The sequence below is a fragment of the Martes martes genome (genome assembly GCF_963455335.1).
Source record: "Martes martes genome assembly, chromosome: 1".
NCBI lineage: Eukaryota > Metazoa > Chordata > Mammalia > Carnivora > Mustelidae > Martes > Martes martes.
In genome coordinates this window covers 78696773-78714331 of record NC_137888.1, presented here as the reverse complement: position 1 = coordinate 78714331, position 17559 = coordinate 78696773, and the positions used below count along the sequence as shown (strand labels likewise).

At 42.0% G+C, this 17559-nt stretch overlaps 1 protein-coding gene across 2 annotated transcripts in view; it reads right to left on the bottom strand.

The window, feature by feature from the left end:
* The window catches only part of ARHGEF26 (Rho guanine nucleotide exchange factor 26), a 122302-nt gene that overhangs the window by 22351 nt on the left and 82392 nt on the right, over positions 1 to 17559 (bottom strand). For both annotated transcript variants that reach the window (XM_080819621.1, XM_080819622.1), the window contains exon 11: positions 11244 to 11398. In XM_080819621.1, coding sequence (XP_080675747.1) covers positions 11244 to 11398 — 155 coding nt within the window. The remainder of the gene's footprint in view (positions 1 to 11243; positions 11399 to 17559) is intronic.

Here is a 17559-nt window from a genome sequence, read left to right as displayed (position 1 = left end):
TGGAAACCCAACCAGCACCTGCAATTCTTCTTCTCATAGGAGATAAATTTAGAAGAAAAGATGCTATCGAGAATTATCCAAACCAACATGTTTTTCTGCATATATCAAAATAGTGATGTGTATTCATTTAACATATGCTCAGGTTCCCTGCTCTGAAAAACACTTACTTGGCCAGTGCCAAGATAAATGTCTTCTGAGCTAGCAGCTGCCTGCATTTTTTGTTTTCTCAGACTCTGTCCCTACACGCTGAAGGAATTGCTCCCCAAGGCCATCATGGCCCAGCACCCCACCAAATCCAATGACCTGAATTTCAGCACTATTCTCCCTAACATCTACAAAATTTGATTACGTCGAGCACCTGTGACAGCCTGAAACTATCTTCCTCTTCTAATGTCTCTGTGACATTTCTAAGTCATCCTCCTTTCGGGTCACTCTCCAAGATCCTCTCCTAGTCCCCTGCTTTTCCCTCAGGGATTTATAATGGCTCCACCATTCTCCCAGTGTGCTGATTCACATGACCTGAGGAGGTTTTTATAAGATCAAAGGAGACTCTTCCTACTTTCCTTCAAGACACGTGTAAGAATTCTTCCTGGGCAGATCTTAATTTGTTTCCCTTCCCCTTCGGAAAACACGATTTCTAAATCCCCATATTTGATCTTGTGCTTATTAACGAGAATAAAGATTACCCTAGTTAATATTTCTGGGACGAAGACTATTGGTTTATACTGAAATTTATTTTGAGTGAAGACGGATGTTGATTTCAGTTTTAAAGCTCGGTTTTAGAATAATACAAACAAGTTGTTTTTGTTTTTGTTTTTGTTTTTTAATATGGAACGCTTCATGAATTTGCATGTCATCCTTGTGCAGGGGCCATGCTAATCTTCTCTGTATTGTTCCAATTTTAGTATATGTGGTGCCAAAGCAAGCACTAGAATAATACAAACAAGTTCTGATTGAAGTGCTGTACAAGTTTCAAGTAATGAAGTACAGTATAATAGGTAGGAGTAGAGACTTGGTTTAGAATGTCTGGTAAGAATCCCAATTCTATCACTTATTCACTGTGATCTTCAAGTTACTGACCCTCTCTGTATTTTCTCATCTGTAAAATGGGAACAATATACCAATCTCCTTAGATTGTTGTAAGGATTAAGAGAGATATTATATTTATTATCTTATTGCACATAAAGCTCTTACAATCATGTCTGGCTCACAACCAGTAAACGTTGGCTATTATTTTTAATCTTCCTGACAGAGCATGCATTTTAATTGCCTGACATTTTGTTAAAGGCTTGATAATTACAGGCACTTTGCAAACGGGCAAGTAGACTAAGCGTGATTTGAACTACACACCTGGGTCAAGAAATTCATGGTGTGGCAGCACTCCCAGCAAAACAAGCCACGGTATTTATCCAGAAGCTGATTTCAAACAGACTTACTTGCTCAATTCCTCAAAAATAATTCTGAAGACTAACAAACATGCTGCAGGCTTCCTATTTCATTGTCAACATATGACAAATAGTTATAAGGACTGTGTTTGTTGGTAAGAGAAGGATCTGATGTGAATCACTGTCCCCCTAAAATATGGCTAGTTACCCATCACAGGACTAGAGGCCTCCTTCCCCTCACCATGGAGCTCCAGATTCCACACTCCAGGACCCTGCGCACCCACAGGATGCCCTGAACCTGTGGTCCTCAAAAAGGAGAGATGGGGGGCGCCTGGGTGGCTCAGTGGGTTAAATCCTCTGCCTTCGGCTCAGGTCGTGATCCCAGGGTCCTGGGATCGAGCCCCGCATCGGGCTCTCTGCTCAGCAGGGAGCTTGCTTCCACCTCTCTCTCTCTCTGCCTGCCTCTCTGCCTACTTGTGATCTGTCTGTCAAATAAATAAATAAAATCTAAAAAAAAAAAAAAAAAAGGAGAGATGGGCAGGGCTGAGAGGTTGTTAGCACCTTACTGAAGCTTTCTGGCTGGCATAACCAGAACCAAACAAGCTCTGAAGAACAGGTAGGCAGCTTCTTAAGTTGGTAACAGGGTGACTACAAATGACTAAGTAATCCTCGCATTCAGGTTTCCTTCCACTGACTTCCGTGAATGAAAGGAAAAAATACACACTGAATTCACTTTCTTCAGCCACAAAGTTATCCTATCTCCTAATCAGTCATAAGGGATGTTGCAAGAGAACTGCTACTACAAAAGTGTACAAGCGATTCACATCAACTTATAAAAGAATAAAAATAGATCAATGGTTATTGCTCACTCACTTGCCGTCTGATATGGATGGAGAGGGAGAGGCATTGGGTTAAACACATTTATTCCTAAGATCACATATCAGGGACCATAAATCAGGTCTGACCACAGAGTGCACTACAACCTTCAGACGTATAACACTGGCTAAAGGAATCAAACCATTTTTTAAAACTACAAAATAATCTAGAAGCAGAAGGCAGGAACTTGATTTGTGCCAAGATCTTTAGAGAGAGAGAAAGAGAGGATACTAGGAATAATAATGATACTCAGCATGTTTCAGCCACTGAGCAGGGGCTGTCCTTTGTCTTAAGAGCTTTTTTTTTTTCTTTTTAAAGCTTTTATTTATTTATTCAACAGAGAGAGACAGTGAAAGGGAACACAGCAGGGGGAGTGGGAGAGGGAGAAGCAGGCTTCCCGCTGAGCAGGGAGCCCGATGTGGGGCTCAATTCCAGGACCCTGGGTTTATGACCTGAGTCGAAGGCAGACATTTAATGACTGCGCCACCCAGGCGCCCTGTCTTAAGAGCTTTACATGCATTATCTTATTTAATTCTCACAGAAATTCCACAAAGAAGATGAACTGTTAAACCCATTTTACAGATGAGAATACTGAGGCTCTAAAAGATTAACAGTTACTTGCCCACGATCACATGGCCAGGATTTGAGCCCAGGTCTACCTGACCCCAGACATGGATTTTGTGCTTCTTGGTCACCACAGCTTTCAGCATTGAATAGTAATGTCAACTCTTCCTATGGGCTGGAGGAACTGATACCCAAACCACTCATGACATTACAGGAATCAAGGGTATGTGGGGCAGCCAGAGAACAAGGAGATAAAAAGAAAAGAAACAGGGCTCCCATGCCTCTCCTACTCTATCTCACCATCCTGAATTTAGAACCCGATACCACAAGTGGTCAGAAATAACCAAGGTTTATGTTCCGGGAATACAAGTGCTTGGAGTAAGAGAATCTTATGGCCTTTTCCAGATTCTCTTAAAGTTAATTTCCAAGGAAGAAGTTTACCCTGCGGAGGAAGAGAGACAATGTCAGGTGACTTCCACTTTCTATGGTAGGAAAGTCTTCAAAATAGAAAAACTCAAAATGGGGTCAAGGCAGGCTATGACCCTTTCCAGGGAGCTTGTACAGCTGCAGGCCACTGGGCATTCAAACTCCTTGGGGAAACTCAAGCTCTAACTTAAGTCCCTGAACTTATGATAATGATCTGGTAGTAATTTTTATAGACAATCCTTTTTTAAAAGCATGAGGAGTTGTCATGTGTCTTAGAGTCCAAGTTATGTCAATATATAGAAGATTTATGTAACGAGGAATCAGGAAGTACAAATCCACGGCCTTAAATGTCTTCAGGAAGGAAATGTCATGAAAAGGAAACTCTTCCCTACACTCTGACGCTAGATTATCTAAAGGCAGAGAAAAGCTCGCAAGTACAATTTGGTACTGGTTCTAATTTTCTCCTAGATCAGTAAGGGTGTTCATCAAAACAAACAAAGAAATGTACCAAGTGTCAAGGTTATTTTTCCCGATGGTGTTACAGGACGGCAGAAAGGTGAAAATAGTCTAGAAAAATGAAGTTAAAAAAGAACAAGCATAGGGACACCTGGGTGGCTCAGTCAGTTAAGCATCTGCCTTTGGCTCAGGTCATGAATGATCCCAGGGTCCTGGAACGGAGTCCCGCATCGGGCTCCCTGCTCAGCGGGAAGCGGGCTTCTCCCTCTCCCTCTACCTGCTGCTCCCCCTGCTTGTGTTCCCTCTCTCTCTCTCTCTCTCTGACAGACAAACAACTAAAATCTTTAAAAAGAATGAGCATCAAGAAATTGTTCTCTGAGAGGGGGCTGTGGAGTCAGAAACTCAGATGAGAATCCTGGCCTTGCCGAGAGCCGCTCTCTCTCTCTGCCTCAGGGTCCTCGGCATAAAATGGAAACAGTACTAATCCTAGGTTGTTCTGACAACTCAGTGGTATGTTCCCTATGCACTTGGAGCACTGCTACTGGTACACTGTTCATGCTCTCTCCATAATACAGGTTCTTATCGTCACTATCACTCTTACTATCGCTACTCCTCTAACTGCAGGGAATACCTGAAAACACCATGGTCACATTGTTTGTGGGTGGAGAATTCAGGAGAAGAATGAAAAAACACATCAGAACGCGATACATTTACTGTTACACACAAGACTAGACTGGACTTCTGCACTCTTTCAGTACGATGCCCACCCCACCCCACCACCCCCCACCCAGCCCCGATCAGGCCCATGGATCCGGGTGCTCCAAACGTGCCGAAGGACACATCTCGGCCGATGGGAACAAAAAGGCACTACCGATAAGACACTCACGTGAACCACAGCCGGACAAGGAGCACCAGCCAAACAGAAGTGGGTTCTAGATCTCCAATCACTTCCGGCTTCTTTGACTTGAAGGCCACACTCCCTTCCCAGCAGTTATCCTAAAGGCAAGCCTGCGTTCTTTTACAGCATTCTTCAGGCTTCCCAAACTCCTTGTACATTAATTAGTGTCCCATGGAAAAGACGATTTCCAGGTTGTGGCTGGAACTGTCTGATCTAATCAGCTGTCAGCCTCTCCTGCTTCTCATTTACCACGTCCCACTGTGTCCAGCCCTAGGGGATGCATCCCAGCTGAACTGAAACAATCATGGCTCTCTCGTTCCCCTTTGTCCTATGCCAGCATTCCCAGCCTCCCCTCTAATGACAAGTCTTGGGACCCATGACTGAACTATGAGACATAAGAAGTCTTCAGGGGATTGTCTGGGAAAGGTTTTCCTCTGCTGATAAAAAAAAAAAAAAAAAGAAAGAAAGCCTCTTGAGTAAAGAGCCCCCCCTGGTCAGCCTCTATTTCTAAGCCTTGCCTCCCTCCTATGTCTTTGAATGAAATCATGAGGCTTGGATCTGCAGTAGCCATCTGCGACTGTGAAGCTATCTGCCTGGGGGCAAAAAGTGGAGAGAGCACAGTACAGCTGAAGAAAGGACAAGGGCTGAGTTACCTGTGACCACGGGGCCCAGACTGCCCCCCTTTGTCACATGTTGCAGAGAGAAGGAACTGTCTAGAGGATCTGAACCACTGTTATTTGAGAATTGTTGCATACAGCCAAAAGCTTTCCTACGTGATCCAACAGTGAATCTCCCAAAGAGAAATGGAGATGGAGGGTTTCCCAAGCTCACGTGACTTGTTGCGTGTGTGTGTGTGTGTGTGTGTGTGTGTGTGTGATGATTCGCCAGTTTTACTGCTTTAAACCCTTTAGTATGATTACGCTTTTCCTTTCCGCTCAAAACATTAGTTGATATGATAGGACAAAAGAAAAGCAGCACTAAAAACACTTTCTCTGTAGAGCACACTTCTGCAAACATCGTCCTAAATGTTTTTGAAATTGAGGTTATATGGCATTTATGGATAAGTTTATAGGTAAAATCCCAGAGATATGATAAGCCACGTGATAAACAGAGGTCCAGATTTGTTTTTGCCAAAATTAATCAAAAATTAATATCTAAGGGAGCAGAATACAAAAATCACATCCTTTAAAAATAAAGGAGAATTCAGGGGTGCCTAGGTGGCTCAGTGGGTTAAGCCTCTGCCTTCAGCTCAGGTCATGAGCTCAGGGTTCTAGGATCAAGCCCCGTATCGGCTCTCTGCTCAGCAGGGAGCCTGCTTTCCCCTGCCTCTCTGCCTACTTGTGATCTCTGTCAAATAGATAAATAAAATCCTTTTAGAAAATAAAATAAAGATAAAAATAAAGGAGAATTCAAAGTAATTTTAGTTTGGGAGTAGAATGAGGGGGGCCTGCCCTTGGAGAAATGCATTCACTCCAACTGTTTATATTTCCACAATTAGTTCAAATTTAACAGACGTTTATAAATGACCATTATGGGCCTGGTCACTGGGCTACCCACTAAGTATACAAAGGTCAGCAAGACAGACGTGAACACATAATAACACAAATGTTATGGCAGAGAAAGCACAGGGTTTTATGGGACCATAAAGCAACAGAAATGAATCCACTACCAAGGACTGGATAAGAACTCCCAGTGGGTGTGACAATTCATCTAAGACCTCAAGAATAAAAAGGACTTTGCCTAGAAAAGGCTTGGGTGGAGCGGATCAGTGAGGAGGGAGAGAAGTCAGGCAAAGAAAGTTGTGCCGGGTCCTGGTGGCTAGAAAGGTATGTCTAAGAACAAGGGAGGACCACAGAAGGGCCATTTGCAAGAGATGGACTGAGTGGATGTGTCCTCTAAAAAGCATACTTTTACATTCCTCCGTAGAACGTCAAGTAGATGGGGGGACGGTGGCGTTCCAGTTAGATGTCTCATAGGTGAATTCAAGGTGCCTCCACAAGGGCCCTGGCAATGGGAGACGAGAGAAGCCATTTCACGGGCTGCTGAAGAGACAAGTGATTGGCTGGACAGGGAAGCGTGATGAGGACACGGAGCCAAAGTAGTCTTCTGGGTTTATTGTGGAGCAACTGGTGGCAGGGAGTGGCTTTAACAAAGGAGAGACCCTGGAGAAGGAACAAGTCTGAAGGAGAAGATGTAGACGAAGGTAACCTGTGAGTCCTCCAAACGGAGGTGTACGAGTCACATGACCAGGACGACATTCCAAAATTATGTAAAATGGCATCAGTCAATGTTAAAATTAAAAAAAAAAAAAAAAAAAGGTGAGTCCTACGACTGGCTTCAGACATCATTCTTAAGCACAATTTATTCATTATGTGATCATAATCATAATCTAAAAGTGGTGATGGGCTGGGGGAGTGTAGGGCGTTGAACTGTGTCCACCAAAAGTCTGCTGAAGTCCTAACCCCTGGTACCTGTACAAGTGACCTTATTTAGAAATATGGCCTTTGCAGATGTAATCAAGTTATGGTGAGATCATCCTGGAGTAGAACAGTCTCTAAATCCAGTAGCTGGTGTCCTTATAAGGAGAGAGAGATTTCAAGACACACTGAGACACAGAGAGAAGGCCATATGAAGACAGGCAGAGAGTGGAGTTACACTACTCCACGCCAAGGAGTCCCAGGGGCCACAAGGAGCTGGAAGAAGTGAGGCAGGACTCTCCACAGAGACTTCGGAGGGAGCATGGTCCTGCGAATATTTTTATTCTGGACCCCTGCCTCCAGAACTGGGACACAGTCCATTCCGATTGTCTTGAGCCGCCCAGTCTGTGAGACTCTGCTAAAGCAGCTGAAAAGAACCAACAGAGAGGGAACTGCTTTTACTTCAGAAGAAATTGGCGGGGGGGGAGGGAGAGGGGATTCAAGCCAGAGAGAAGGCACCGAAGGAGAATAAGGCAGTGAATTGCCTCACAAAATAAGGCTTTTGAGAGTCTGAACCTATTTAGGTCTTGGATTCAGTTTTCACATTTCAAATGTGGACATAAAAGTACTTGGTCCCTGAGGCTGGACATGGGGATGGTCTGTGCACCGTAATGGATAATAATAAATAGGTTATTATTCAATACTCTAGGAGTCTAACGTGGCAGTCTGTTCCCCTATTACAGTATTACTGTTGGTGCTGTGTCAGGTCGGACACATTTGCACACCCCCCTATCGTGAAGGCAATACTCGTTGACAGTCTGACATCACCGCGGTTCAGCGGTTCTCAAATGGCGGCAATTTGCACCCCCTCACCCAGGGATAGACAACAATGTCTGGGACATTTTTGGTTGTCCCGACTGAGAAGGAGAGGCTACTGGCAAGTAATGGGTAGAGACCAGGGATGCTGCTAAAACATCCTACAAAGCATAGAGCAGCCCCCACAACAAAGAACTGTCAGGGGTCAAGAGTGCTGAGGTGGGGGGGCACCTGGGTGGCTCAGTCTGCTAAGCCTCTGCCTTTGGCTCTGGTCATGATTCCAGGGTCCTGGGATCGAGCCCCAAATCCAGCTCCCTGCTCACAGGGAGTCTGCTTCTCCCTCCCCGCCCAACACCCTGGCTCGTGCTTTCTCTCTCAAATAAATAAAATCTTTTTTGTTAAGATTTTATTTATTTATTTGACAGAGAGAGATCACAAGTAGGCAGAGAGAGAGAGGAAGGGAAGCAGGCTCCCTGCTGAGCAGAGAGCCCAATGCAGGGCTCGATCCCAGGATCCTGAGATCATGACCTGGACCGAAGGCAGAGGCTTAACCCACTGAGCCACTCAGGTGCCCCAAATAAATAAATCTTTAAAAAAAAAAAGAGCATGGAGGTGAGAACTCTGCTCTAGAAGTACCCACATAACCTGCAGCCAGAGCTTCAACTACAAAGAATTCACTTTCTCATCCAGAGGAGCCTAACAGGTCACGTATCCTTCAGAAATGTGGTCGAAGAGACTATTAATACAGTGACCCATAACCAGCCCAGGGCTAATGGAGACTTGAAACTTCCTCTAGTAGTCTAAAAAAAAGGTGAAAACCCCTGCCCTAGAGGACAGCCCTACAGTCACTACCAGCTCTGCAAGCCTGGTACTAACACACAGGTCACAGAGCCGAGGCGGCCGCACCAACAGCCATCTATGGAGCGTGCTCAGCGTAAACCAGCTGCCAGACTGGGTCAGAGGAGGAAGAGGAACCGCTCTCCCAGGCGGTCTTCCCCGGTAGCCAGGAGCCTCCCTGAGGCTGAAACCCCCAGAAGACCCAGCAGCTAAGCCCCTTGGCTGAACCCTGGAATTACAATTAGGCAGTGGGTGGCTGGCTCGGCCCTCCAGAGTTGGCACAGGTAATTATCCTTTATCTGTACCTCGCAGCCAAGCCTAAATTATTGCCATCTTCAAAGCTGTCGTATCTCCTTCGCTGCTGCCTCTGGCATGCAAAGCATTTGCAGTTGCCTCCTTGAAGCTACAGGGTAAATACGGCTGCGCATGCTGTACATTTTTAACCGAGCCTGTTTATCAAGTCTCTGCGGTCTGCTTGTCACCGTCACCATGAATTCAGGTCATAAACAACTTGAGCCTTCAGTGCTATTCTCCTAGAAATATGAGGAGCTCATGGGGAAGGGCAAAAAAGGAATCCCACTTTGGTAAAGGTAAAGATAGGTACCAAGGTTGCCCTCTTCATTGGAGCCATACATATTTTTTTTTCTTTCACTTACTAATAATACAAGTTCAAACATACCTGAGCAAATAAATGTGGGAGAGCTGTGAACGCAACACTACCTATAATGACAAAATCCGCCGTAGAGGGCAAAGCACATGGCTGAGTAGAAGTGAGTATACCTTAATTTTCAAGTTCAAAAAGTCGATTTACTGGGTAGTTCTACACAAATTTGAGAATAAAAGTTGTGCTATATTGGCTTAAAGACCCTTAATGTTTTCATGAACTCACTGAAGGAATCATAATCAAAGCTACATTTATATTTAAGATCGCCTTCGTCCTGTCAACGTATATTTTATCAAGAAAATGAAAAGTTTAGTTCCAGCTTTTGGTCCACTGAGACAGAACAAATATTTCAACAGCTGGAAGATGTTAAAAGTCCAGAGTAATGGCATTTGAAGAGTCATATATAATTACTTTCTCCTAAAAACAAAACATCTCAAAGAAAGCCAAAAAAACATGCTATCTCATAGGAAACCAAATAAACATAAAAATACAAAATTATAATCCCTCTCCAATTTTTATTTATCAAATTTACTTAGCTATCGGGACTACTGAAACTGTCCCAGGTAAGAGAAATAATTTCTTCTTGAAGTTATGGCAACACTATTTTCCTAAGTATGAAAAACAGTAAATAGCATCTTTAAGTATTTGTCATAGTCATAATACGGCTTTTCAGGATACACTGTACATAATTTTCATTTCAGCTGGACACCAAGCAGCTGAAATAATTCATAATACAGGCGAATTAAAAGAAGCAAAAAGAAAAGCTCATACTCTGTTTCAATTTAGCTTGAATTTTGAAGCTGAAATGTCAGCAACTCAGAAGTAGAATTTAAACTATCTCATGACAAACCTGCACATTTATTTTATACATTCATAGAGGACTGTTACCAGGTTTCTCTTCCCCTTGTCTATCTAAACTGTACCCCATGAACTACCCTTACACCTATTTTATGCCAGCAGTTCAGCCCACCATCATTGCCTTCCTATGTGGAAAAATACCACAGATTTATGTTGTTTCTCTAAGTTCATACTCTAGAAAAGATGAAATGTTTACAAAGGACTAGTAAAAAAATACTTTGCAATCCTACAAGATACTGAGTACACTTGATGAAGAATGTTCCCTAAAGAAAGACAGAGTTGGGGCCCCTGGGTGGCTCAGATGGTTAAGCATCTGCCTTTGGCTCAGGTCATGACCTCGGGGTCCTGGCATCGAGTCCTGCATCAGACTCCCTGCTCAGCGGGGAGCCTGCTTCTCCCTCTGCCTCTGCCTGCAGCTCCCTCCCACTTGTGCTCTCTCTGTCTCTCTGTCTCAAATGAATAAATAAAATCTTAAAAAAGAGCTGAGGGGAGTGTGCGTGTGTGTGTGTTTCTGTGTGAAACACTCTCCCAGCTGACTGACTTTATCCCCTTCAGAAGGAAGTACTGGTGTACCGCTCTCATTCTGCCAGTCACAGGGAGAATTCCCAGACGAGTAGCCATTAAGAGCAGTGGGTTTCAAATTAAGTTACAAACACTCGAATTGTGTCCCAGCTTGTTCTCAACTGGAGCAACTTTGATGTGTTTTCTACAAAAATTCTATGGCAGAAGAAGTGTGAAAAATGCTGATGGTGAATAATACGAGTGCCACCTCCCCAGGGATGTCATGAGAATCCAATGATAAAATGTGTAAAATGCTCAGAACAGCGGCTTGCACACCGGAAAAGCTAGACAGAGGTTGGCTGGAATGATATGAGTCTCAGCTGGGTATGAAATTTAAAGAAAGTGAAACATGGATGCTACTTCCACACGTAGAAACTGTAAGTCTAACATCACAAGCTTTTAAAGGATAATCAACCCTAAAGGACATTTGAATTACAGAGCTTTAAAACCAGATGTACGGCCAGCAACATCACAAAATGGCTTACCTTTTCTTCTTGGTGATAATGAGCACGTCGTTAAAGAGAAAGAAGTAGACTTGCTGTTTAGACGTCCTTCTTGAGAAAAGCACGGTGTCTTCTACATAGGCTGTCAACTCACCTCTTTTGACCAACCACCGGGATGAGGAGACTAAAGGAAAAGGCTACAGAAGGAGAAAAACTCAGTGTATGAAGCCAAATGAAAGTCCTTTTAAGATTATTGAAGGGGAAGTTAAACTCCCATCTAAACAAACAACACCTATCATGGTATACATCATTACTTTATAAGTATATAACAGTGAAATATAATTAGAGAAGTACAGTATATTCTCCAAGAGAAAATGAAAGAAGAACAATTATTTCCCAATGGAAAAAACTATTAACTTGCTTATATGACAACTAAAACTCAATGAGAAAATATTATTGGGTCAGCCCAAAATTATTACCCTTCCGTAACTCTCAAAAGATGGACAGGGAGTCACTTAAAACGGAAAAGCCTCAAAAGGAAATCTATCAGTACCAAACTGCTGCTATTTTAAATATCACAGAACAGAACCCGATAACTGTAGCTACAAGAAACAAAAAAAGTCTGCATTCACTTTATCAACTAAAAGGATTTTATTCAACAGGAAAAACCCTACAAACTATGTTTTGTCTACTGATATTTACTTAGTCATAGTCTGGAGAACACCTGTTCTTAAGTTTATAGTAGTTTTCCTCATGGAAATTCATCCCTGACAGCATCAGGCCACTTTCTCATTATGCAAACGATGTTCTTCCAGAACAATCCATCTTCATCTCATAGAAAAGGCTGTACCCAAGGAATTACATACTGCTTTTTCTTTATTCAGTGCCCAGTTTCCAACTGAAAAAACTCAAAACTACAGAATAATCCTTATCCTTGAGTTCTTTTTTTTTTTTTTTAAGTTATCAGAAGTGCTTATTGCCAAAAATCTGATTTTAAAAACTGTACCCAGAGAATAAGCAAAAGGCCTTGGACACATAAAACATAGCTGTAATAGTACCAAAGGCCATCCTTTTCAGGGAACAGTGATTTAAAAATAGCTAGAGGAAACTGAGGGTATAGAGAAGAAATAAGAAAGCTAAGAAAGGATTTCATACACACACACACACACACACACACACACGTTCATATATGTATTTTTTAATTTTATAAAGGGACTTTTATAAGGAGGTTGCTCATCAGTTATAGACTATTTTCCTGAAGGTTTAAAAAGGAAGGTGAAAGATTATGGTTGACCTCAAACTTTCAAAGCTGGCTGTTAAGGGAGTTCATGGAGTTTCCAGCCCCCAAATCTCAAATCAAACAATTATCCAAATGGGATGGCTGAGACTTAAAAGGTGATAACAGAGAGATGCTTAGACAACTCGGGAGGACCCTACCATCCCACCCGAGAGGTCACCACAAGGGATCACATGTCGGGTTTGGTCCCGCGGAAGGGCTGCAGTTGTGGAGAACAAAGAGCTATCTTGCTAGTGCGTGTAAGCCTACGGCATACCCTACGGCATACCCTGAGGACGTTCTTCGGCTAAGGTTCAGTGTATACGCCACCCTAGAGCAGTTCTTGGTTCAGGAAACAGGGAAGTATATCTTTTATTCTATATAGTTTTTAAAATAGATTGATTTTTATGGATTCCTCACATTCCATGAGGCAAAAATTAAGATCTAAAATCAGCAGCAGTTTTCAAGATGTCAATGCTTTTTTGAAAGCAAAAATCTGGCATTATAAGTGTTGTTTGTTTCCAAATTTATTATGAGGAGATTAAACTCATTTCAATAGTTTTTGGGGTTTTTTGGTTTTATTTTTGTTTTTTCAAGAAGAAACTACTAAAATGACCAAAGAAAAGAATCCAGACAATCCACAGTGGAATAAATGAGTTCCCCTAGTTAAGAAACTCTGACTAGAACCAACACTAGAAAAGAAATACATGAACAAAAATATTTCCTTAAAAGTCCTGAAATAATTTCTATGGAGAAAAGACTTTTCATTCTTTTTGGTTTTAAGCAGCATCTTAGAAAACTAGCTTCTGCATAAAACTGAACTAATTTTATAGGCCAACAAGACAAAGAAGAGTTGCCGAAGAATAATTTTTTTAGTCAAGATAAAATTAATCATTTAAGCATTTTAAAGATTTATTTATTTATTTATTTGACAGAGAGAGAGAGAGACAGACATCACAAGTAGGCAGAGCAGCAGGCAGAGAGAGAGGAGGAAGCAGGCTCCCCACTGAGCAGAGAGCAGGCTCCCCGCTGAGCAGAGAGCCCGATGCAGGGCTTGATCCCAGGACCCTGAGATCATGACCTGAGCTGAAAGGCAGAGGTTTAACCCACTGAGCCATCCAGGCACCCCCATTTAAGCATTTTAAAGTGTAAATGTAATTCGGTAACTTTTAGCACATTCACAGTGTAATGCAATAATCATCACCACCTAATTCCAGAACATTCTCATTACTTGAATGGTAAGTAATCAGAGAGGGAGACAAACCAAGAGAGAATTTTAACTATAGGAAACAAACTGAGGGTTACTGGTGGAGGGCTGGGGTAACAGGGTGATGGGAATTAAGAAGGGCACATGATGTGATGAGCACCAGCTGAGGAATTACTGAACTCTACATCTGAAACTAGTGATGTACTATATGTAGGCTAATTGAATCTAAATAAATAAATAAATAAATAAAGCCTTATATGCAGTAAGCGGTCACTCTCCATTCTGTCCCCTCTCTCCTACCCAGGCCCTAGCAGCCAGTAATCTACCTTCTAACCCCATAAATTTGTCTATTCTAGACAGTCCACATCAACAGAGTTATAGAATACAGGACCTTCAATGTTGGCATGTATCAGAACTTTAATCCTTCTTTATGGCTAAACACTACTTCACTTTATGAATGCAGCACATTTTATTCATCAGTTCACTTATTGTCTTAACGGACATTGGGGTCAATTCTACTTTTTTGGCTATTATGAATAATGCTGCCGTGAACATTCACATGAAACCTTTCATTTGAATGACCGTCTTCAATTCTCCTGAGTATGGACCCAGCAGTGGAATTGCTGGGTCATATGGTAATCCTACTTTAACTTTTTGAGAAGCCACCAAACTGTCTTCTGTAATGCACAGACTTTTTAATACCTCAGACTTCTGCATTTGTCCACTATATCTTGGACTTCTAGTTATTAGCAAAGTCCCCAAATAATGACCAGGAAACCTATCCACCCACCAATACACCACCCCACTCCATTACACTTAATTTATGGTTCATGGTCTAGCCTGGCATCCTCAACTTCCCCATGTGCTTATTTGTAAGGACAAACTTTCCATTACAAGACAAAAAAATAATCCTCCCCAACTCTGTGGAGGCAACTTTTTTTTTTTTTTAAAGATTATATTCATTTATTTTACAGACAGATTACAAGCAGGCAGAGAGGCAGACAGAGAGAGAGAGGAGGAAGCAGGCTCCCCACTCAGCAGAGAGCCCGATGCGGGGCCCGATCCTAGGACCCTGGGATCATGACCTGAGCCGAAGGCAGAGGCTTAAACCCACTGAGCCACCCAGGTGCCCCTGTGGGGGCAACTTTTAGAGAAAGCTGGGGTTGAGAGGAAAAAACACTTGGATCTGAGGCACAAACTGGTGTCTGATCTTAATTGGTGACCAACTTTTTCTCCAGAGCCCTCATTTCCTTCCTCCTGCCCGGATTCTTGGATAGAAAGTCTAATCTGTTGAAATAGTTTGACATCTTACTCACTCTTCATCCCTCTGCAACATGCCTACCAGGCCTAAGAAACTATTCTTTTTTTTTTTTTTTTAAATGTTAAGTTAGTCACCATACAGTACATCATTAGTTTTTGACGTAGTGTTCAATGATTCATTGTTTGCATATAACACCCAGTGCTCCATGCAATATGTGCCCTCCTTAATACCCATCACTGGGCTCACCCATAGCCCCCAACTCCCCTCCCTTCTAAAACCCCCCATTTGTTTCCCAGAGTCCATACTATGAAACTATTCTGACAATCTGAATATTTACTACTTGCTTACTGTCAATCAGATCTGTTCCAAGTCCTTTACATAATTAATTTAAACCTGACAATAACTCCCTAAGGGAAAGTAACTATCATCAGTCCCATTTTAAGGTTCAGAAAACAGAGACATAAAGTAATGCCCAAACTCACAGAGCTAGTAGCTGCTGGAGTTATTTTCTAATTTGTAATTTCCTAGTGGTTTTTTTTTTCCTTAACTTTTTCTTATGTCTCTGAGCTTATACGCTGAAGATACTTCTTGTCTATATGTGAGTTGCAAATATTTTTCCAATTTGCTATTTCTCTCTACTTTTTTAGGTCTTATTTTTCTCTTCTATAGAGAAATTTTTTAAAATTTTATATATATATGAACTTACCAATTTTTTTTAATGACTTCTGTATTTGGAATAAGTTCAAAAGGCCTTTCCCATGTTGCTGAAGTGTCGCTTCCCTGCTTAGAACTTTTCAGTGGCTTCCAAATGACCTTGCTCAGCTGTTCCTCTTGGCACATAAGGCCCCCCAACATGAGCTGCTGTTTACTACTTGGCTCTGCCTTCTCCCCCTGCACCCCATGCCTACCCACACTGGATGCATATAACTGCTGGGCTACAGCAGCCGAAGCCATGCCCTGTGCATTTGTTCCTCCTTTTTACTTCTAGAAGACCCTTCCTAACTCACCTTTCAAGATTCAGCTCAAAGGTACCTCTGGTATGAAGCCTTGCCTGAATGCGACTAGCTCCCCACAAGGCCCTGTATGCCTCATGGGCAGGGCTGACCACCCCTTCCCATTGAGAGTGTTCTCAAAAAAAAAAAAAAAAAAAAAGTGGGGGAGGAATCAAACCATAAAATTCACTCTTAACTATAGAGAACAAACTGAGGATTGCTGGAGGGGAGGAGGTGGGGTGGGGGGGGTGGGCTAGATGGGGGATGGGCATTAAGGAGGGCACTTGTTATGATGAGCATTGAGTATTGTATGTAAGTGATGAATCACTGAATTCTAAAACAATTTTTTTTAAAGAAAGGAGAGAGGTTCTCAATTGTCTTCCATCCACAGTGACAGCAGCAGACGTTGCAGACTCCTGTGTACTTCAGGGGTCCTCTAGTAGACTGTTAAGTTTCCTGAGGGCAGGGATCAGGTTTTGGTTTTCTGGCTGCCTTCCACAGACAAAGTGCTCACAAAATTTGTTGAAGCAACACATGTGCTTGGACAAATCATTTGACTTCTTCAAACAGCTATAGCTTCTCATCTTTAAAATGAACTGAATAAAAATGTCCACTGTTGTCCATAAAGTGCTATGGAAATAAGATCCTCAGATTTTATGTATTCCTAAGTAGTCTGAATTAAGGGTCTTATTGTAAATCTAAACATAGAATATCTTCCTTTAGGTTTGCAAATATTTTAATCATTGAACCAAAAGAAAACAAAAAACACAAAATTCATGAACTCAATTGATGTTAATCATTTATTTTTAAGGACCCTTGGGGTAAGCATTTTTCAATTACAAATTAATTTGGGGCTCTAGAGAAACAGAGCTTAAAGATATCTCAAGCCAACAGATTTTCAGTGAAGAAAAAAAAAAGAAAAATGATCAGGGAAGGGATTTATCATCTTCAAAAATCAAAATGGTTAGGAATTTATAATCTTCAAATAGGAGGAGATAAAACTTTTGATGTCTAGATATATTTTCTAAAATACTTAGAAACAAATTACCAAGAAGGACAAGTTTCTCTTTGAGGGATGGGGGAAAGATGGGTTTGGAAATGGCTATAAATTTCTGTAGAAGGCCATTATGACAAACTGCATATGTGCATTTGTTTTTCACGAGTACACATCATCTTCTGTTCTAAGAATTATGCGTCACGTTCCTGCCTCTCAACCGTTGTAGTCAGGATGTTCTGGTGAGAGTTTACAATGATCTTCAAGTCAAGACACAGGCCCCTCCGCCTGGTTCCACCACCACAAGTCCAGTGACCCCTTTAACAATTAAGTATTCTCTGGGCTTTATTTTCCTCATTTATAAAATAAAAGCATACAGCTCTACTGAACCAGTGGTCCTCCAACCGTAACAGCAAGGCAGAAAATCTCCTCTCCACACAAGACCATGAAATGCTGATCCCTTTAACAGATATCTACCACGCAATTTAGGAGCACTTTTACTATGAAAAAATACAACTAGTCACTTTAAGTTGCTTAATTAAAGTTACAAGTTACAAAATACAACAGAACCACAATCTGTGTAAGCCCACATCCATGTAGAACTCAGTTGTGAGCCAACAAAGGACTA